We start from the raw sequence: 23,474 nt of genomic DNA on the forward strand, positions 1-23,474 counted from the left end.
TCTTTCTCTTTGGTATCTCTTACATCTGTATCTCTTTTCTCCCATTCCAAAATTCCCGGTTTTCAGTTATACCAATATAATGACTTATTTGCCTTTTGCTGTAGTACAGAGTCGCAGAATAACAATACCAACACTACCACCAAAGGTTCAACATTTTTTGGTTTGTTTTGTGTTTTGGTCTGGATATATTTCACTTTAGGAGAGTTACTTTATGTCCTAAAGCCACTTGAGATAGTTTCTCTCTGTGTGGTTATATCATCAGTTTGAAACCTAGTGCTCTCACTTTTAAGGGGTTGCTTTTAAATGGATGTCCTTACAGACTCTACTCGCCTTTCCTTGCCCTCAGGTGCACTTCTCTATGTTCCTCTGATATCTTACGTGTAACGCTGTCTTTTCCATGTGATATAATATATATTCCTTTTGTTTATGTTTACTTGGTCAGTAGACTGGGAGCAGCTTGATGGCAGGATCATGCTTTTTTTCCTACCACCCAGCACAAAGCCTTTTACTAAGTAGCAACTCAGTAAATATATGAGTAGATGAGTAGGCCAGGCACAGCACTAGGTTCTTTTCAGAATAACTGATTTTCAGAATAACTCCACAAGGTAGATATTATCCCATTCTACAGATGAGGAAACTGAGGCACAGAAAGGTTCAAGTACTTCTCTAAAGGAATAGCTAGTAAATTGCTGAGCTGGAGTTTGGACCCAGGTCTGTTTGATGCCAAAGGCACACGGCCGCACCGGTTGTTTAGAACTGGATCGAGGTGTATTCATTCAAGAAATGGTTGTGAGAGACGACCGGCACTTTGCCTTTATTAACTGTGTGACCTCAGTGAGTAACAGAGCCCCTGTCATCTGTGTCCACAAAATGCAAGATGATAATATTAGATACCTCCTGGGGTTGTAAAGCATTTACAATAACCCCTGACACACAGTAGGCACTCAAATATTGGCTGATGTTGTTCCTGTTTATTTTTACTAGCAGAATGCTGGAACTCGAAATACCACTGTGTCCGTGGCTCCCTGCTCCGTGCTGTGTGTGCAGTCTGTTTGACCCGCCCGGCAGGACTTTAGGACCTCACAGTCAGTTAAAAAGGCAAGATGCAGATGTTTAAAGGTTACAAAAAAGGGCACCAAGGGAGTGGTCAGTCAGTTCGAGATGAGGGCCAGGTGCAGGGAAGAGGACAGAAGGAGCCCGCAGCTGGCCGATCTGTGACGTAATAGCCCCCACCAGGGCCTCCTAGGCAGAAATAGAAGACAGGAGCCACGATGGAGACCTGAATGTCTTTGTTTGACCAATGCCAGCCATGGTGGCAGTTGAACTTCAGCACCATGTCCGATTTCATAGGGTCCCACCCATCCCTCACCCTGTGGTAAACTGCGTACATTACATACAACTGCACACTCCCGTTGGAGTGTCTGTGAATTACCGAGTCACCAGTGTTATAGGACCTGAAGGAGTAGCTAATTCCACTTCCTCATTTTACAGAGGAAGAGACTTTGCCCAGAGAGAATACGCTGTCTGCTTCAGGGCACACTGGTATTTGGAACTTGAACTCCCCTGGTTCTCCTCCAGAGCCAGATAATACAGATTCCCAAATGCCCATGTTCAGGCCGGTGAGGGAGTGGCCCCCAGTGTGGACGTGTGGATGTGAGGAGGAGAGTGATGGCTCCACCCCCGTGCTGCTCTCATTGACCTTGGCCAGCCCAGGCTTCCACTCCTGGGAAGGGCCCAGTGACAGGGGCTGCTGAGGGAATAGTTGGGAGGGCCCAGGACACAGCCATCTCTGCTGCCTGATCTGTGCTGGGCAAGGTCGTCTGGACTCCTTTTCCGATGGACCTCACCCAAGCACTGTTGGCGATTGCACAGAGACCTCTACTCTCTGAAACAGGGGAAATGAAGAATGTGGTTGGAAAAGGACCTGGGATTGAGAGCTGGGTAGACCTGAGGCATGTTCTTAGGCTGTTGTTTGTTAGATGTGTGACTTTTACCAGTTACTTAACTTTATTTTTTAAAGATTTTTTTAAAATAAATTTTTAAAGATTTTATTTATTTGAGAGAAAAGGAATGAGGAGGGAGAGTGCATGCTTGAGTGGGGGGGCTAGGGGCAGAGGGAGAAGCAGACTCCCTGCAGAGCAGCGAGCCTGATGTGGGGCTTGATCCCAGGACCCTGAGAGCAGATGCTTAACGGACTGAGCCACACAGGCACCTCCCCCCACATTATTTAACTTGAATGAGCCTCATTTGCTTCCTCTGTGAAGTCGGTGTAATAATATCATCCCCTTCAGCAAGTTGTTGTAAGGTTTCAGGTCTGGTAGCATATATGAAGCGCCTGGCAGATAAAAAATACTCAGTAAATGATAGCTCCTCTCCCCTCCGTTTCTCCCTCCTTTCCCTCCCTGTTTCTCTCCCACCTTCCTCCCTCACTTTCTCTCCCCCTCTCTTCTTGCCTTTCTTCCTACCTCCCTCCCTCTGCCCCAACCCCACCTTCATTTAAAGCTTCTTATCTTCAGTGAGGAAGTTTGGCCCAGGGCTGTGGCTGTGTTGGTAGACTTGCTTGTGTATCAGAAGCTCCTCGGGGCAGGGGGGAGGTTGAGAGCTGCAGACTCTGGGCCCCACCCTCAGAGATTCCCATCCAGAATAGGGAGATCTGCATTTCTAGCAGGCACCCCAGGCTGTTTTAGTGCAGTAGGCTCGCACCTGTGGTTTCTCAGAGCCAGACGTGACAGTTAATCCTGGGAGCACCTGTGCTACGGCTTACTAGGCTTCTCAGGTTATGTAACTTCTCAGAGCCTCATCTCAGTACCTGTAAAATAGGGCTATTTCAGCCTTTTTTGTGGGGTCCTTGTAAGGGTGAAATGAATCGGTGTGTGTGAAACATGTGGCTTAAACCTGGCACATAGGGGAAGCCCAATGAGATCAGTTCCCCCAGGGCTGCCCCATTTGCGTGTACACTTATGCTATACACAGACAGGCTTTCTCAAGGGGTCAGGTGGGGACCGACATCAGATAACAAAAAGCTGTATCAATTCCCTTTTCCATCATGTATAACGGTTCTGTGTAAGCTGGCTGTAATCTCCTTTCCTCCTTTTAGAGAAGGGCACCAAACCTTGATAATGCATCCCCTGACCCATACTTAGACCGTTCTTTGGGTTTTGTAGAGGACACATTGTTCATGATGGTAGGCCACCTGCTTTCAGCCTCTCATGTTATCCCTCCTTCACCAAGACTCTTTTTTGTGGGTGTCGGTGCTCCTCTTTGAAATCTCAAAGCCTGTGAGCTCTGATCATATTATCTGGGATCTAAAAGGCACAGAGGGATACCAGGCACTGCTAATGATTCATCATCTCTCTCAGCCATAGCCTTCTCACAGGGCTGTGACCCTGGGTTTGTTAGCACTAATGTGCTTTTCTCAAAGGGCCTTGACAATGGGCAGGTCTGCAAGGTCTGTAGAATGGTTCTTTGGCGGAAGATGGAAAGCATGATTGCAGGCTGTTTCTTTGAGCTCTTGCTCTTTCCCGTCTTGGGTGCTCTGGCCACCATTCCTGGAATACTTGTGCATGCGGCTGACAAACATGAGAATAGGAGTCCCAGCAGCTGCTGACCCTGAAGATTGTGTGTGCCCGTCGGGTGAGTGCCATTAGGCAGCAAGAAGAGCTAATTTAGGAAAGTGCATGTTTTTTACATTGAAATGTATTTGACATATAACAATATGTAAATTGAACATAGATAATGCATTGATTCGATACATTTATATATTGTAGCATGATTGACATTACAGCAATTGCACCTCCGTTCTGACACATAATTATCATTTCTTTTTTTGTGGTTGAAATAATCATGATCTAGTCTCTTAGCCAGTTGGGTGATTGTAAGACAATATTGTTGTCTGTGTTTACCATACTGCACATTAGATCGCTAGGACTTATTTACTACTTATTGCAACTTTGTACCCTGTAAAGGACATCTCTTCTATCCCCCCACCTTCTAGGCCCTGGTAATCCCATTTTGTTTTCTGTTTTTATGAGTATGGATTTTTTTCTTATTGATTTATTTATTTTTAAAGGTTTATTTATTTGAGAGAGAGAGAGCGCAGGGGGGAGGGTCAGAAGGAGAGAGAGTCTTAAGCAGACTCTGTGTTGAGCATGGAACCTGACTCGGGGCTCGATCTCATGATCCTGAGATCATGACTTGAGCCAAAACCAAGAGTCAGATGCTTAACCAACTGTGCTACCCAGGTGCCCCTGGCTTTTTTAGATTCTACATGTGAGAAAAGAACATCTTAAGCCACTGCCAACATCCCTTTATATTACCACAAAGCCTTATGGGGGACCATAAGCACACCAAGGCTTTGGCCTTCCTTCCCTGTCAAAGTCTCAGAAGGCAGTTTTCCTTTATTTGTGTCTCCCCAGCTCCTCATCTTTCTGAGTTTTTCCCTTCTGAATGTCTGGTCTTAAAAGATATCCTCAGATCATACCAGAGCAGATATCAGGCCAGGATGTGGCTTCTCTGTTCTCTAGCAGTGCTTTCTGGTTTAACCATTTTTCTTTGTGTCTTAAGCTTTGAACAAATGCATAGGAGGGAGCCTTTCTTCTGTGTGCCAAGAAGAACATGGGCTTTCCAGGAAGACAGACCTGGGGAGGAGCCTTGGCTGTGTGACCATACTTGTGTGTTGGGTCCTCAGTTTGCTCCTGTGTAAAAGGCGGATAGTAAAGCTTATCTGGAAAGGTAACTGTGAAGATTAAATGAGATAATGGTATAACGCTTAGAGTGCCAGTTCCCAGCAGTCAGAAGGTGATTAATAAGTGATAGCTAGAGCCATTATCCTTGCAGCACTTCAGAGCAACCGTAGTAAGTTTTAGAGTGAACTGGGGCTCTGGATTTCTTGACAGTTTCAATTGGGTTTGAGTCAGTGTCCTGTTTTGCAATGTTCAGATGTCCTGCTGGGTGCATGGTACAGATAAAAATTAAGCACTGTCTCTGTTCTCACTAAGCTCTTCTTGCTCATTCTCAATATGTCTTGTTGCAACTGCAACAAAAGCATTCCTCCCACCCCTCCCAGTAATTCTAAACAATGGTCCACCCCTTTGCAGGAGTGGTTGCTTTGACCTTCAAACCTCTGGGGACTTGCAGGTCACTCCGTTCCTAGTCTCACCTCCCACCCTCTTAACACACCCTCTCCATCCTCCCAGTGGCCTGATTTGAAACTGTGTGTGTTGGTTCCAGCACACACCACAGCTTGTGCCTTTGACGCCTTAGTTACCATCTCAGAGTCCCCTCTTTCTCCTCTACAGAGGATACTAATTCCCATCTCTCTGTATTGGGTGAGGATTCATGCCTGTCAGTCTTTGTCCCAAGAGCAGATGGACTCATGCAGACCAGACTGCAGGAAATAGAAGAGACATGCAAGAATCTGCGTCTGCCAGATGCCAAGCAGAGACAGACGCCACCCTGAATGCAGGAAGGCCCTGAGTGTACAGTGACTTGTCTGTGCTGTTTGTGGTGCCACTTCTGCCACCTGCAGAAGAGAAGCAACATGGCTCTTTCCTGTCCTCTTTCCCCCTCCAGGCTCCTTATTGTAGTGAATGATGGCAGAGATAGCATGATGATAATGGCACTTCTTACCGAGCATTTCTTATGTACATATGTTTGTGTGTGTGTGTGTGTGTGGGTGTGTGTATTGCAGTTAAAATTCTTATCTCAAAATTGAGGTCCAGGGAGGTTACATGGGACCCCTGAGCATATAGAAGACAGGGAAGGTGGTAGAAAGTATGGCGGCGGCTCCACCAAAGCTGACTTCAGACTTCAGATGGTTGGGTAACTAGCATGCCAGGGAAATAATCAATTATCTCTCTGTCTCCTAAGCAACACCCAATGTTTGGCTTAGTTGTCACTGGTGTATTTCAGTTATCTTCCTGTGGGTGAAGAAACAGTTCTCAGAAAATGTAATCCAGCTGCCAGTGTTATGCTCAGAATTCAATTAAGTCCATAATTTCCAATTAATGGACCTTCATGCCAAGATTGAGGTCATATCATTAATCTTGCTTTTATTTTAGGATTTCCACTGCCATGATTTACAGCAAAGCTCAGCCAGTCTTGTCAGGATTACTGGAGCATAATTAAGCTAGACAGACAGCTGGGGCAGCTTTTTAATGGTTACTGTGGGAGGCAAGGAGGGACCCCCTTCCTCTGCTTGGTAAGCCTGCCTTAGGCAGCATGGGGCCACATGTAAGGATTTCCAACCGAGGACCATTTCCTGGATGTCTGATCTCTATTTAGTTCAAATTCCCATATGATAAAATCTCCATACAAGGAAAAGATTTCCCTGTCCCAGTTGGTGATTGGTTGTGAACAGTGTTACAGTTAATTCAGTGCTACCTCATACACCTCTGCCTAAAGTTACCATTTGCAAGTCCTAGACAGTAGGCTTTTGCAGATGGTGGATTTAATCTCCATGGTGATTCTATGAGGAAGGTATCAGAGGCTTTTCCTTTGCCCAAAGTTTACACAAGTAACAAGTGGCCTTTCCACTGAGTTGGTGGAAGAACTTGGCATTTCTAGGTGCAGACCCTTCCTAAGTGCCTGTTTCTCTCTCAAGGTCATTTGCCCAATAGGATCTCCTTTGCTGTCCCCTAGGGGAGTTGGAAGATAGGCATGCCTGGGCGGATGCTATCTATGATGGCCTTCTAGGTGACAGATGCCTTTCTATCATTATCTCATTTAAAATAACCTCATAAGGTATATTGAAGGAAGATATCATCTGCCCCCATTTTACAGCTGAGGAAACTGGGCCTTAGAGAGATTCATTAACCTGCCCATTGTTGCCCAGGAAAAAAGGAAGGTCAGTGTCATGAATCCAGATCTGCTTATTTGCAAAGCTTAGGTTCTTTCCATCACATCTTTTGTACCAAATGCTTCTTCCCTTTTCCTGGTTCTCCAGGAGTGCTTATTGTTGAGTTGATATCCTTTGGGATAAGTAGCACATAGAGAGCCATTTATTTATTTATTTATTTAAAGCAGGGGATCCACAGAGAGGTTAGAAACCAACCTATTATCCACCAGTTAAGGGTGTGCCTGGGGAGTTGGCCCATGTCTGTCCTGTGCGAAGCCCAGACCCATGCTGTCTCTTAAGCCTGACCAAGCCCTGAAGCCAACCCCTGTCACAAGCTTTCACTAAATTGGCACAGTGTTGGGTTTTCCCACATGCAAGAGTAGTGGTCAGACCTTTGTGAGAAAGTCTCTCCAAGCCAACTTGATGCCAGGAGCTTTGTCCTTGAGACCAAACAGAGGAGTTGCAGATTTCCTTTGCACTTAGGTGGCAGATGTTCTTCCCAGTGCTTGCTGTGGTTTGGTCTAGTTGCCCTTTTTTTTTTCTTTGTCTTGATTTGCTTTTTTGTTTGTCCCAGGTTCACCTTCAGAATATGTCTGCATTCCGTGCTGAGTTAGCATTTAGCTGTGTCCTCACTCAGAGGTCACTTAGTATCGTTGAGCATATTTATGCTTGGCACGACCTAACTCCGGAGGGTCCCCCTAACACATTTATTTGAGAGTTAGGTACCAAAGGTACCACTTTGAAATTTTCCTCAGGTGCCCTCAGATGGAATACTGGCTTTTGAAATATGTCCTAAAGGATGTGCGGCCCCTAGGGAATTCTACTTGTCTGAGACAATATTAATCTGCTGTGGGAACAGCTTCTTGGCAATCTGCTGATAACCATTTTTTATCATTTGTTATGTAAGTGTGAGGACCAGTTTCCACAAGCAGTTGTACAGAGAGCAAGTAAAAGTTCTTGCTCTTTAGCTTGACCTTCTGGTCAAGCTGGGATCTGAGGACCCCCCCCCCACATTCCCAGTCTCATCTCCCTCCCCCTCTATACACCTGCCACACGCTGCCAGTTTCTCCGCAGGATCTCCTTATTCCCGAACTTGCCTCAGACATATTACTCACCATCTCACAGTGCCCCTTGCTTCCTCATCTGTTTAGTGGACCCTGGAATGCCTATGTCTTGGTGCTCTTAGCAAGGTCCCCAGGACTATCAGAACTGGTGCCCAGTTATGATTCATTTCCTTTAAAAAAAAAAAGTATTTATTTATTTAAGAGAGAGAGAGCATGAGTAGGGAGAGGGACATGAGGGAGAGGAATGGAGAATCCTCAAGCAGACCTTCCCACTGAGTGCAGAGCCTGATGCAGGCGGGGATTCCAGGATCCTGAGATCATGACCTGAGCCAAAATCCACAGTCATCCACTTAGCTGACTGAGTCACCCAGGTACCCGATCCTTTTCCTTTTTATCTATGTCCCTCCAACCCATTTGCACCCAAACTGCAAATCAAATAGCACCTCTTCCTTAAAGCCTTCCTCCTCCTTCCAGTAACCTGTAGCCCTCTCTTCATACTGGAGACAAGCACTTCTGAACTCCTGTCCACTTTGTACGTACGTATGTAAATAGTATTTGTAAGTCTGAACAAGAAAAAAGTGGCTAACAATTACGGTGCAGCTGTATGAGAGATACTAGAGAAGAACACATTAATGACTTGGAAGACTATTTCAGTGTTAAGTGGGGAAAAATGGCAGGTCCCACACTGCATATAGCGTGATAGTACTTCTGTGTACATGTACATGGAACATGCAGTATGTACGGGTGCATGTACATAAGAATGCAGAACTGAAAAGGCAAGGATACACGGTTCTCCAAAATGTTAACAGCGGCTACTCTTGTTTATTTGCTTATTTTTAAAGATTTTATGTATTTATTTATTTGAGAGAGAGAATGTGACTGTGAACGGCGGGCAGTGGAGGGAGAGGGACAAGCAGACTCCAAGCTGAGCGTGGAGCCAGATGTGGGGCTCGATCCCAGGACCCTGAGATCATGACCTAAAACTAAGAGTCAAATGCTTAACCGACTGAGCCACGTAGGCATCCTATTTCTTGTTTGTTTTCTTATTTTCTTCTTTGTTTTAATTCTATTTTCTTTGGTTTTAGTGGACTTCAGGTGCAGAGAAGTGAGTTAATCATAAGTGAGTTAACCTGCATAGACCCCCCCCCCTCTGGTTTGAGTCTGGATTTCTTCTTTTTTCCTCCCTTTTTTCCTAATCCCATCCTCATTTCTCAGCCATTTGTTCTTTCTAATGTTCTGGATCTTTATGTACCCAACTTTTCCATATTGAATATGACTAATCTCTGTATTACATACATCTTTTATTATTATGTTATACGAGATACAATATAACAAAAAGTCTTATCTATATAACATGTCTGATACACATATGTAAATCTGATGAAAACCTTAGAAACTAGAATTCACATTTCTGTCTCATACTGTTTTCCTCCTTCCCTCCCTTTCACCCTCACCATCACATACATACATACATGCAAATGAGAATTTCTCGAGCATTTGTCCTTCCAGCTTTGAAATCCCAGGATTCTTTATTGCACATATTACTTGATCCCTCCCTTGAGCTCTGTGATTCAGGGTATGTGTAGAGTTCTTATTCTGACCTGTCCTGAGTGACTGAGCGTGGTCCCTGCTTCTTAGCACAGCACTGCACTTTAGCAGGGAATGGCCATGGCAAGGGAGACAGTCCCATGGGACCAAGGGTAGTATTTTGTGGTGATTCCTATGTTGGTCTTATTTTTTCCCAAGCAGTCTGGACTCTGTTCAAGTGTATGGAAATAAGGATGTAAGCTTTGGAGTTAAAGGGGTGTGTGTGTGTGTGTGTGTCTGTGCGTACACATCCACATACATATACGTCAAGACTTATCCAGTGTTTACATTTTAAATATGTGAAGTTTATTGTGTTTAAATTTTATAAATGTCAATAAAGCTGTGTGTTTTTTTTTGTTTTGTTTTGTTTTTAAGTTAATCGTAACAGTGTTTCGAGGAAATCATTTTATCTTTCTGGTGCATCTATTTGAGGCATGGGAATATGTCACTAATAATCCCATTGAGTGTTGAAGTGTTATGAGTTTGAGTTTCTTCCTCTCGTGGCCCCAAGCAGGACTTCCACCTCTGTGACCATGTGTATCTGACTGTGCCTGCTGAAATGCAAAAGCATGGGTCTTATCATCAGATTGACGTTTGTATATCCTAGCTAAGTTATCGGATGTGAACGAATCTGCCTCTTGGAGACAGTTTCCTCATCTGACAAATAAGAGCAAAAATGTCTTCCCCTACTGTGTGGGATAGTGTATGTTTGGAGTGTAGGGCTTACCATGTAGGAAGGCTCCCTTGGCTCTGTGTGTCATCCATGTGTGTTTGTGTAGTATGTAGCGTACACATATTGACCCTGATTTTGTAAACAGCACACAATATCCATCCACGGTAGTTGCTGCTCCTCTTGGGAGCAGTGATTGGATCTTTCTAGAGAAGTCTGCTTGCAGTATCAGCTCCAGAGTCTCTGCCTAGGAAGAGCTAAGAGGAGACAGTCTCCTGGGAAGGGAAGAAGGGGTTGAGAAGCTCCTCTTAGGGCTGCGTTTGAACAACAAAACACTGTGCTTTTATGAGATTCTGTGTTATCTGGCATTTATTTGGGAGGACTGTTAGAATTCTCTTGGCTGCCCTTTGAGGCTTCTTTGGTCTTCCCTCTCCAATAAAAAGAACTGAAATGTTGGAAAGAAGACTTTTGCTTGATTTTTTTTCTTTGTGGTATTTTTAAGCAGGTCCTTTGCTATCTCTGTCCTCCATCACAAACAGGGTCAGATAACAGTAAGGATGTTTTCTCTGTTTCAGGCAAGAAAGCTAGTCATTAAGAGAAATGTCATAGTCCATCTAATGCAATTTAAGCCCTGACCTTTTGGTTAGAGAAGGGAGGAAAAAAATTGATAACCCCTCACTTCCTGGAGTTGAGAGGCCATGTGGAAGACAGAACCCTTCCTGTTTGTTCAGAGTTCTCTTGGGTGCTGATCTGATCTTCTTGCTCAGTAGATTTGATCATTGCTATTCCATAATGGTGAAGCTCTTTATTTGGCTCAAGTGTTGGAGAATAAAGATCTTTCACACTAAAAAAAAAAAAAAAAAAAAAAAAAAGATCTTTGACATAGATCTGTTTTTCTGGCATACCGTAATTACTCGAAATACTTGTTGAATCAAATTAAGCCATATCCATGTTTCCATTGTTTTATATGAGAGTTTACAGAATAGAATTTGGACTGACAACTGTAGCCTAATTCCAGTGACCCGTGAAGGAACAAAATGTGTTAACATCCATTCGGCTGGAATTTCCCTAGCACCAACCCTATGCCTTGCTTTTATTCTACACAGAGTCAGCTTTGATCTTACTGTAGTCTTCACTTGGATTGCATTTCCCATTCTTTCTTCTCTCATCATTCTTTTCTTTATATCTTGGATTTTTTCCAGGAAAGAGTAGCTAGTGGTGGTTAGTTCTTTAGCTCCTCTTATCTATCTGAAGATAAAAATTTCTCCTTGGTCTTTTTGTAAAGTATTAGTCTTCCATATAATAAAGCTCTTTTTGAGTTTCATGAAATCCCCATCTCTCAAGCAAGCATGCTTAGTGGGTGCTAGAAGGTAACAATGCTGCAATGAGAAATTCAGAGAGGTATGGGGAGACAGCAGAAGCATCTGGTTCATTTGCTGCCTACATTTAGGCAGAGACCAAGTCTCTGCCAAGTTGATCTGCTTGCTCTCTCTCACCATCCCTTCCTTCTTCCCCCTGATTCCTGTATTCTACAGCAGCCCAGTTTCACATACATTTATTAAGTGCTTACAGTGTAAAGATATTTTGTTAAGATTTTAGGGGGTTATGAAGAAGTTAAAAGTTGTCCCTGTTTTTGAAGACCCAGACTCATGAGGATTGAGTGTGGTGGGTCAGACCACTTATGAATATTTCTTATATAAGTCAGACTGCTCCAAATCCTAGGATGGGAGTGCAAAGTGTGGTTTGAATGGGGCTGTGAGAGACAAAGTTCTTATAAAAGAAGGTAGGGTGAGAGGTGGGTAAGGGCAGAGGCTTTGGATCCAGCCATCCTGGGGTCCCATCTCATTCTGCTATGACTGTTACTAAACTTCATCAAAGCTTCCATTTCCTTAGTAGGACTCCCACCTGCTACTGTGCTTGACGTGAGGTTCTCACTCAGTAGTTTATGGAAACTGTTCAGTAGAGTGCCTAGTTTAGAATATGTGTTTCATAACCTTGGAAAATTCCAGTATAGTTAACATCCAGTGTTATATTAGTTTCAGGTGTCCATTATTAGTGATTTAGTAATTCTGTACATGACTCAGTGCCCATCATGGTAATGTACTCTTAATTCCCTTCATTTACTTCGCCCATCCCTCTGCTTACCTCCCCTCTGGGAACCATCAGCTTGCTCTCTATAGTTAAGTGTCTGTTTTTCGGTTTGTCTCTTTTGTTCTTTTTCATTTGTTTTATTTCTTAAGGTCCACATATGAGTGACATCATATGGTATTTGTCTTTGTCTGGTATGTTTGATTTAGCATTATACTCTCTAGATCCATGCATGTCATTGCAAGTGAAAAGATTTAATTCTTTTTTATGGCTGAGTAAGATTCCATTGTGTGTATACACTACTCCTTCTTTATCCATTTATCTACCGATGGACACTTGGGCTGCTTCCAAAATTTGCCTGTTGTAAATGTTGCTTCAATAAACATAAGGGTACATATGTATTTTTAAATTAGTGTTTTCATATTCTTTGGGCAAATGTTAGTGGAATTACTGGATCATATAGTATTTCTGTTTTCAATTTTTTGAGGAACCTCCATAGTATTTTCCATAGTTGGCTGCACCAGTTTGAATTCCCACTAATAATGCATGAGGGTTCCTTTTTCTAATTGGTGGCCTTTCAAAAATGGTGATGGTGGGGTGCCTGGGTGGCTCAGTCTGTTAATCATCTGCCTTCAGTTCGGGTTATGATCCTGGGGTCCTGGAATAGAGCCCCACTTTGGGCTCCCTGCTCAGTGGAGAGCCTGCTTCTCCCTCCGTCTGCCCTTGCCCCCAGGTTTGTACATTCTCTCTTGTTCTCCCCCCCCAAATAAATAAATCTTAAAACAAAATAACTATAAGAATGATAAATGAATGTCAAAGAGTTTTAGAACTGGGAGCGGGGGTACTTAGGGAATCATCTAGTTCATTCCCCAGGTTTTATATTCTCAGAGACCATAAGTCTGTGATTCACCAATAGCCACATGGCTCAAGAAGTTGCTGGGGCTGCTTGTCACATTAAAGTCCTGAAGAACGGGTACAGAAATACTGAACATCGTGACTTTATGGTATGTGGAGGTATAACAAAATACTTAATATCTGATAATATAAATTAATATGAAAGCATATATATAAAATGTAAAGTATAGCCCCCTTTTATTCTCTAAACAAATATACCATGCACATGTAACTGCTTAGCAGATGATAATATTTATAGCACAAATTATTCTAATTTTTACTTTTCTGTTGATTTTAGACAGTCTTTAGAGTGTTCTTGTCACTAGCTAAATTGTCACCATTTCTGAGCCATCATTTGATGTGGGGAATGGCACCAAATTCTTCCAGCAAATTCCCAGTAAAATTGATTGTAATGCGCTCTAGTACCTTGTTCCAGCCAATGGAGGACTTAACGTGCTGCTGATATTTCAGGGCTGATAGCAGTGCCTCCTGCATGGTTTGGGTCCTCAAAGCCTGAATCATTGTCACCACCTGCTCTGTGACTGGTGCTGAGCTCCTCAGGAACTGGGGGCTGCACACACCCCGGCCTCCATCCCTGTGGTCTGTTTAGCGGTGAGCAGATCTGTCCATGTCTAGGAAGGCTCTGGTGCAATGGCCTGTACTTTCCCAAGTGACTGGTAGTGTTATTAGCTCACACTATGTGCCAAAAAGTACAGAAGTATTTCAGTATTTCAAAAACCAGGACCACTGAATCCGTGTGAACCTGGTTATTAGCCATGCAAGTAACACATAGTGGTTTCCCATACAAGGCACCAGATCACTTCAAGATGAGAAGAGGAAACCCCAAAATTAGGAAGAAGTTTACCTCTGTCCAACATTCAGGATTCTGAACTACTGAAAGGGAGGAGTTTATAGGTGCTGGAGCTGAAGCCTCCAAAAGAGGTTCAGTCCTTGTCCCATCTGGCTTCACCAGCCCTGAATCGGAGCAGCAGGGCCTGTGTTTTCTGAGGCTGCATAACTTTGCTGGAGACAGCCTTTCTCCTAGCTTCATTCTTTTCGTTCCCCAGAGCCACCTGGTAGCTGTCATTTATTAAGTGCCTGCAGCATACCAGGTGTTATGCTAAGGGCTTACAGAGCATTCTTCATGATTCTCACCATAATCCCATGTGATATACTATTAAGGCTTCCATTTTACAGGTAAGGAAGTCATGACTTCGCTTAGTTACTTAACTTCTGCCTGTTCGTCCAGCTGTAGGAGAACTTGAATCCAAATCAGTTCTAGTTGCTTAAAGCCTGTATGTGACTGCAGTGACTATGTCCTGTTCCCAGCCTATTGTTGACGTAGGAATGTTTATATTTGTTCGTTTTGATTTACTGTTATTTATTTCTTTTGTGAAATTGTTATTTCTACTTGGATTCTTGGGTATATTGTGGCAGGCAATCCAGTGACTCATTTATACGAGAGCTGAATTTCTAAGAAAATAAACATTTCTGATTGTTTTAGAAAATCACAGTACTTAAAAATCACATTGAAGGTGGGATGCCTGGATGGCTTTGTTGGTTAAGCAACCACCTTTGGCTCAGGTCATGATCCCAAGGTCCTGGGATTGAGTCCTGCATCCGGCTCCTTGTTCAGTGGAAAGCCTGCTTCTTCCTCTACTTGTGTGCATGCGCTCTCTCTCTCTCTCTCTCTCTCTCTCTGACAAATAAATAAATTAAATATTTTTAAAGGTCACATTGGGGGTGCCTGGCTGACTCAGTTGATAGCGCACATGGCTCTTGATCTCAGGTAATGAGTTTGAGCCCCATGGTGGGTACAGAGATTACTTAAATAAACAAACTTTAAAAAAAAAATCACTTTGGGCGCCTGGGTGGTTCAGTCAGTTAAGCATTTGCCTTTAGCTCAGGTCATGATCTCAGGGTCTTGGGATCAAGCTCTGTATCAGGCTCCCTGCTCAGCTGGGAGTCAGCTTCCCCCTCTCTTTTTGCCCTTCCCCACCCCTGATGTGTGCATGCTTGCTCTCTCTCTTTCAAATAAATAAAATCTTAAAAAGAAAAAAATCATGGTGACATGTTTGGTCTCACTTGATCCTTTTGACACCAAAAGGCATGTAGGAAGGTTTTTATTCTCAATTTGTTCCCATTTTACAGAGGGAGAAGAGGTCTGGGAAGAGTACAATATCATACTGAAGGCCACAGACATTTTAGGTAGAAAAATGGCATCTCCAGTCAAGACCTCTCTCCCCAGTGTCCTACTTTTTTCTAAGCTGTCCCGAACTAGGATGTATGAGGAATAAGGTGTAAGCAGCCTTTGATTCTAGAAGCCAAGGCAGTGGGCTTTTTCCTGGCGGATATAGCTATTATCCCCATGTGATCGATTTCTCTAATTGCGGGAAGCCAAGAGCTGAAAAGTCTACTATAAACAAGGAGGATGAAACTTTCTGTGGTGATGACACTGGTTCTCTGCTTCGTGCTGAGTGTTGTGGACAAGGGATAGTATTTTCCTTCATTTTTGAAAATGCAGCAGCTAAGAGCCTAGATTGTGGAGCAGCCTGTCTGGGTACAAATTCTGGCTCACTAACTTTGGGACCTGGGGTAGGTCACTGATGTGTCTTTGCTTCAATTTCCTCATATGGAAGATGGGTATCTCCTTCACAGGGTGGTTCTGAAGATTAAATACTACATATAAAGAATTTAGAGTAGTGCCTGGTACCTCGTTGGCATTCCGTAAGTGTGACTTGTTATTTCTATTTTATATTTATTAAATTGTCTGAATTCTTTCTCTAAACTCAAATAATTTTCCTTTGCAGAAATGGGATTATAATGCGTGTGTGTGTTTTATATCCTTTTTATTTTCCACTTAGTTCTTTGTCTTGAGCATCTGTACTCTCCTACAAACTGATTTCAGTAGCTTATTATGTAGATTGTTAGAGGTACTCAACCACTTCTCGTACTGTGGAGAAATACATTTATTGTCTCTTGCCATTATAAACAGTACCTCGGTGAACATGTGCTTTGCTAAATCTTTGCAAACCATCCTTTTCTTTTCTTCTTTTTTTTTAAAAGATTTTATTTATTTGACAGATGGAGATCACAAGCAGGCAGAGAGGCAGGCAGAGAGAGAGGAGGAAGCAGGCTCCCCGCTGAGCAGAGAGCCTGATGCAGGGCTCCATCCCAGGACTCTGAGATCATGACCTGAGCCGAAGGCAGCGGCTTAACCCACTGAGCCACCCAGGTGCCCCATCAAACCATCCTTTTCTTGTGATGACAGTACTTTATGGAGGAGAATCCTTTTTTAGGAGTCATCAAGCAAAATTATCTGCAGCCTAGGGTGTCACGGACACATAGATTATGTGAGCAGTAGGAGCATACATGGAGAATGACCACAGTGCCTCATGGTCAGGCCTTTGTCAACATTTTCCTTCCTCTTTCATAGTGCGTTTCACAGCATTTGGCTTAGGGCTGACAAATCAATAAGATGTTAATGAAAAGTAGCCACACCTACTTTTCCTATCAAGTTAAGGCAGGTAAGACCAGCCTTAACATTACTGCTAGTCTTCTTAAAAACAGATGCTATTCCAGGCTTGATGACTGAGCCACCCGGGCAAAACAGATTCTATTCCAAATAACCATCAAATCACCTCCAGTCTCTTTTGGAATGGAGCGTGATACAAATACAGAGCAAATAGCTAACTCACAGTCCAGTGGGAAGCAGAGAATCTCTCCCAGGAGATACAAACATTGTATCGCTCTGCCAGCTGAGAACTAGTCAGGCTCTACCTGTGGTGAGTTCCCGTGACTTGAGAAGGATAGGAGGCTGTGTCTTGTCTCCTAAATTAGGAATCCCAGCAAAAACTTGTACATTACATCCTGAGAAATGACACCGGCACAGGGTTTTCTAGTGCTTGCCTTTGGTGCGCTTTGATTTTAAAATGACAAGACAAGGGCTCCTGGGGGCTCAGTTGATTAAGCATCTGCCTTCAGCTCAGGTCATGATCCCAGGGTCCTGGGATCGAGTCTTACAATGGGTTCCTACTCAGCAGGGAGTCTGCTTCTCTCTCCCTCAAGTAAATAAAATCTTTAAAAAAATAAAATAAAATGACAAGACATCATAGAACAAGAATCTACCTGGAGCCTTTGATGCATACGTGGCTTTTTCTTTCTCTTTGGATGGCGCTCTCATGTTCCATCAACTCTGACTTCCCCACTCCCGCCTTCTAAGACCTACAAATCCCTGAAGACCCTTTGCTAAACTTGGTGTGTGTTCTCACTAGCTGCCATACAGTCAGAGCATTTAGAAATATGTCCGAGGTGGCAAAGTTTGGATTCCTAAGAATGCTTGTCTTTTCAACCAGCTAGTGCAGGAGTTAGAAAACTTCTATAAAGGGTCAAATACAAATCCTTTAGACTCTGTGGGTCATCGGGTCTGTCACAAGTACTCAACTCTGCTGCCTTAGCATGAAAACAGCCATAGACAATGTGTAAAGAAATGAGTGTGGTTGTATTCCAATAAAATTTTACTTACAGACCTTGAAATTTGACCTTCAAATCATATTCATCTTATTAAACATTTTCTTCTTTTGACTTTTTTCAATTATTTAAAAGTGTAGAAGCCATCCTTGTTTCATAGACTGTACAAAAATAGGCAGCAGACTGGATTTGGCCCGTGACATTTGTCAGCTCCTGACCTGCAACAGCCATTATTTTTCTCCTACGTATTACTTTCTGACTGGCCTGTTTCCCTCTGTGCTGTGTCATGGTTTTGAAGCCTCTCTGTCCTTTCCCTCAGCTGAGATTCATATAGCTTTTGGAGAATCTATGCTTCTGCCCCTGTTGTAGCTCATCAGGGAAAACCAGAAGACAGACAGACTCTGAGAAATGGTTCTGGTTTCTGCAGGGCTCCAAGGTTCTAATGAACAGTGCATGCTGCCTTAGAGATGGCGAGAGTCTGATTTTTAGATAATCATGGATATTTATAGCCTTTTAATAGGCTGGTACCATGGAGTTCTGTTCCAGCACAAAATCGAGAGTCACAGAGAGGCCTGAATAATCAATTTGATGTCATCTCTTAGAAGAGTGGTACATAACAAGTGTATTCAGGCTAAAGTGGAAACTTGGAATAGAAATGGGGGAAGTATAAACATTTGTACCACCCTGTTCCCAATATATTTAAAATGAAAACACAGTACAGATTTTTTTTTTAAAGATTTTATTTATTTATTTGACAGACAGAGATCACAAGTAGGCAGAGAGGCAGGCAGAGAGAGAGAGGAAGGGAAGCAGGCTCCCTGCTGAGCAGAGATTCCAACACGGGGCTTGATCCCAGGACCCTGAGATCATGACCTGAGCTGAAGGCGGAGGCTTTAACCCACTGAGCCACCCAGGCGCCTCCACAGTACGGATTTTTATGTGAGGCTGTGTTTAAAGCGAAGCAATATGCCCTATGTCATCGGGAAACAGAACCTGAAAGGACATTCTCAGATCCGTGGTTCTAGCCCTAATCTGTGGGGCTGCCCTTCAAACTGATTCCTGGCATCTTGTGAAACAGTGGGGCAACCCAGGTTGTCTTTCGACATCATGGGGTTGGTGTGGTTGGTCTGACAGATGCATTGATTTATGGGAGTGTTTATTGTGGGAACATCTGTTGCCGAGAGCAGCCAGATGAAAGGCATACAGGTGGGAGGTGGAGGAGAGCAAGGACTAGGAGAGGGGTGGTTGTGCTTAAGTTAGGCAGGTGGGGACCATCCCAAGGACAGTTGTTAGAATGGAGCTGATGTGGAGCTGTAGAACAGTGGGAAATGGTAAAAGTATCCTAGGCTTTGCATTGTATAGATCTGGACTTGAGTCTCCAGCTCTGCCCCTGGTTAGCTCAGGTTTTAGGTGAGCTCTTCCCTTCTTTGAGCTGCATTTCTTCATCTATAGCATGGAAATTATAATAAACACCCTTCTTCTTTCCACCTGTGTGAAACTGTGCTAACATAGACATCCCAGTGAGTTCCTGGTACGTAGGAGAACCCAGTCAGTGGTAGACCTTATTCATGTTGTCCACGTGTCCGTTCATTTGTTTGTTCACCAGCATTGATTGTGCTTTGCAGTTTGTAATAGAGCTGTCTTTTCGAGTAGATGCCTAATGGTGACTTAGGCCTAAAGCATCTTGGGATCAGGATGAAAGTACATGGTAGTCAACATGTATTTATAGGCATGTGTGTGAGCTTCCAGATGCCACATAGGAAGTTAGCGGGAACCTGAAGTGCGATCTAAAGAACACAACTGCCTGGCCAATAAACACAATACAAGATACACAACTCAGTAATTGGGGAAAGCACAAAACAAGACCAAAGTGAGATACCACTTCACACTCACTGGATTGGTAAAAGTTTTTCAAGTCTCACAATACCAGATGTTGTATTGCATTGCTAGTAGGAGTGTAGACTGATAGGACTGCTTTGGGAAATGATTTGTCAATATCTGGAAACCTGAAAATGTGCATATCCTTCTTACTGACAATCTACTCTTAAGTGTAACCTAGAGAGAACTTCCTCTGTATAATCAAGGCAATGTGTTCATAACCACATAGTTCTAATAAACGACCTTAGTGTCCATCAGTGGGGTAATGGATCATACTTTGAGTTAAAGTTACAGGTGGCACCATAAGACATGAATTTTTAAACCGTGGTGAGTGAAAAAAATAAAATTGCAGACAGAAAAATATTTATATACAGCTTTAAAACATGGAAAACAACATTAATGTATTGCTTATGGATATCTGGATATAGTGTATTGCTTATGTAATAAATGTTAAATTACTTGGAATGATATATATGAAAATCAGAACAGTATTATGGAAAGAAAGAGGGACATGATGGAAGGGTTGCCTAAGTCTCAAATCCCATTTACTCACTAGCTGTGTTCCCTTAGACAAGCTCCTTGAGCTCTGTGCCTCAATTTTTTGGATCTATGAAAGAAAATAATAATAGTATCTGCTTCATAGGTATGTTTTGAGGATTAAATGAGTAAATATAGGCAAAATGCTTAGAATAATACCCAGCAGATAGTAAGTGCTATAAAAGTGTTAGTAATTATAGTTTTTATTATACACATCTTTTATCTTTTGTTGATTTTTAAAAATCTTGAATATTGCGATTTTTCATTTATAAGTGTTTCAGTATTTACTCCAGTAGCTGAGGACTGTTATTGAACATAACTACGACATCATTATTACTCCTAAAAAAGTAACAGTAAATCCTTAATATCAAATACTCAGTAAGTGCTCAAATTCTGGTTTTCCCGTTAATGTGATTAATTTTTTATTGTTTGGATTAAGTTCCAAACAAGATCTACACATTCTGCTTGGTTGACTTGTCTTTTAAGACATTTTAATCTATAGATTCCTCCAGCTTTCCTTTTTTGCAATTTTTTTTTAGCTTTGTTGAGTTATAATTGATATGCAAAATTACACACATTTAATGTATACATTCTGATGACTTCAAACATATGCAGATACTTATGATGCTGTTACCACAATCTCTAAAAATTGTGTGCTCTATCTCCTTAACATAGTTTAAAGTGTGTTAAAAATATTGCAATTTTTTAAAAAAGAAGAGATGTCATCATATCACTGAAAAGTAAACAAAGATTGAGAATATCGACATAGGGGGGCGCCTGGGTGGCTCAGTGGGTTAAAGCCTCTGCCTTCAGCTCAGGTCATGGTCTCAGGGTCCTGGGATCAAGCCCCACATCGGGCTCCCTGCTTGACAGGGATCCTGCTTCCTCCTCTATCTCCTCTGCTTACTTGTAATCTCTGTCTGTCAAATAAATAAATAAAAATATTTAAAAAAAAAAAAGAGAATATCAACATAAGAAGTTCAGGATGTGGCATTATAGTAGTTAGCTACAATCTATTGACCCCCAGATATATTAGGTACTATACTAGTAGTTTTATATGCACTTATTTAACCTTTCCCTATGAAGAAGGCACTATTTTTATCCCGATTCTACAGTTAGGAAGAAAGAGGCTTATGAAAACTGTTACTTTCCAAGGTCACACAGTTAGAAGTAGCAAGGCTGGGCTAGAACCCAGGTGAAAATGGCTCATGCTCTTGCCTGCTGGGCTGGATAGACTACCTAGCCATTGTTCACGCTAGCCTCCTCCACACAGGCTCCTACTTTCTTCCTGTATCAACCTTTATAAGCGGAGTTGTGCCGTGGGAAGGAACACTCACACAGTGGGAATTGGGGCACTTGTAATAATAAAGGGTTATTGGTCTCTCGTGTTACATATTCATCAAAGGTCAGCTGGGAGTTCTGCTACATAGCTTCTTACTTCAGGACCCAGGAGTACAGCCCTGATCTCAAACCCTGCCAGTTGCTGGGGCAAAAAAAGAGAGGGACAGAGACATACAGAGGGAATGGGAACTATGGAGAGTTTTATACTCAGAGTTAAATGCTCTATCCTGAAATTGATACACAATACCTCCACACACATACCATCAAATACCAGAGACTAGAGCAGTGGTTTTCAACCAGAGGTAATTTTGCCCCTCCCCCCAGGGAATATGTGCCAACACATTGGACACAATGCCAACACATTGGAGACAATGTGTTGTCACAGCTGGCAGCAGTGGGGTGCTCCTGGTGCTATCTAGTGGCTAGGGGCCAGGACGCTGCTAAATACCCTACAGTGCACAAGGCAGCGTCCCACCCCCGACCCCCCCACACCCCAGCAAAAAAGAATTTGGCCTTAAATGTCAGTAGGGCCAAGATTGAGCAACTTGGCTAGAGCTAACCACAAGGGACCAAAAAGTATAATTTTGTGAATCTGTAAGGAAGGAAAAACTGGAATACTTGACAAATAACACTAATAATCACTGTGCATCCTAAAAGCTGTTACAAAGGCCCCGAGGAAGCTATTTTCCATAATGGCAGTGAAGATGAGTTGGAGGGATAGGCATGGGATGAGCCTTCTAACACAGTCAGCTCCAACCAAGGACAGAGGAGGCCGCTGGACCCACTTCTAAGATGCCCTTCCTCTGATGAGGCATTGTCTGAAAGAAATATAATGTGGGCTATGGGTACAATTAAATTTTTTCTAGTATTCACATTAAAAAGCAAAAAGGAGCAGGTGAAATTAATTTGATAGTATCGTCTATTTAACTCAGTATATCTGAAATACTGCCGTTTCAACATGTTATCAATATAAAAAGTATTAACAAGATATTTCACGTTCTTTTTTTTGCGTCATCTTTGAAATTTATTGTGTATTTCATACAACACATCTCAACTCGGCTAGCCATATTTCAAGGGCTCAGCAGGCGCCAGAGGCTAATAGCGACAACCCTGTGAGCTTTCTGTGCCTGGAACAGCATGGCGCTTGGCTGGGTCTCTGAGGCCCGGCAGCACGGCTGGAGCCCTGAGTCAGTAAGTTCTGAGAGTGGGCATCACTTGCAGGAGCGTCTGCCCCGCTGTGCCTGTGCTTGAGGGACGAAGAGAGACTGCATAGTTTGTAGCTCACCTCCACTTCTGTCGTGCCTTTGCAGGTGCCTCATCTCCAGACATGGAGCCCAGCTACGGGGGAGGTCTCTTCGACATGGTGAAAGGAGGTGCAGGACGGCTCTTCAGTAACCTGAAGGACAACCTGAAAGACACCCTCAAGGACACATCTTCCCGAGTCATACAGTCTGTTACCAGGTACGCACATTCTTTGTCTCAAGTTTTTTTTTTTTTAATTTATTTGACAGAGAGAGAGAGATCAGAAGTAGGCAGAGAGGCAGGTGGGGGTGGGGGTGGGGGAAGCAGGCTCCCCACTGAGCAGCAAGCCAGATGTGGGGCTCGATCCCAGGACTCTGGGATCATGACCTGAACCGAAGGCAGAGGCTTTAACCAACTGAGCCACCCAGGTGCCCCTAGGTATGTGCATTCTTGCTGGCTGAGTTCATGGATCCCCATGCCCCTCAACGACCTGGTTACCTGCCAGCTGCTTTTCTGGCTCAAGGACTGACCGTTGTGTGATGTAATTGCATGGAACCTGATCGACCAAGCAATGTCATTGAAGCCATCACGTTGAGGCCTTCAGAAGCAACAAGCACAGGCACAGATGGCTCAGCGCATTACCTTAAAATATAGTGGTTGCCATCCCTGTCTTGTGAGTCCAGCATCCTGGGTCCTCATGCATTATCTGCCCTTGTTAATTAACCATGTGACCTAGGCAACTTAATTAGCCTCTCTGAGCTTGACTTTTATACTCTAATAGGATTCATGTCACTGGTTGGTTTGAGAATTAAACAAGGTAATAATGCACATGTAACCTGAAAACAATACTTATGGATTATAATTGAAA

General features: G+C 43.1%; 1 protein-coding gene across 5 annotated transcripts in view; it reads left to right on the forward strand.

The window, feature by feature from the left end:
- The window catches only part of DNAJC6 (DnaJ heat shock protein family (Hsp40) member C6), a 139,161-nt gene that overhangs the window by 72,800 nt on the left and 42,887 nt on the right, over positions 1-23,474 (forward strand). For all 5 annotated transcript variants that reach the window (XM_082687825.1, XM_082687824.1, XM_082687828.1 and 2 more), the window contains one exon: positions 22,675-22,825. In XM_082687825.1, coding sequence (XP_082543951.1) covers positions 22,675-22,825 — 151 coding nt within the window. The remainder of the gene's footprint in view (positions 1-22,674; positions 22,826-23,474) is intronic.

The sequence above is a fragment of the Mustela nivalis genome (genome assembly GCF_964662115.1).
Source record: "Mustela nivalis genome assembly, chromosome: 10".
Taxonomy (NCBI): Eukaryota; Metazoa; Chordata; class Mammalia; order Carnivora; family Mustelidae; genus Mustela; species Mustela nivalis.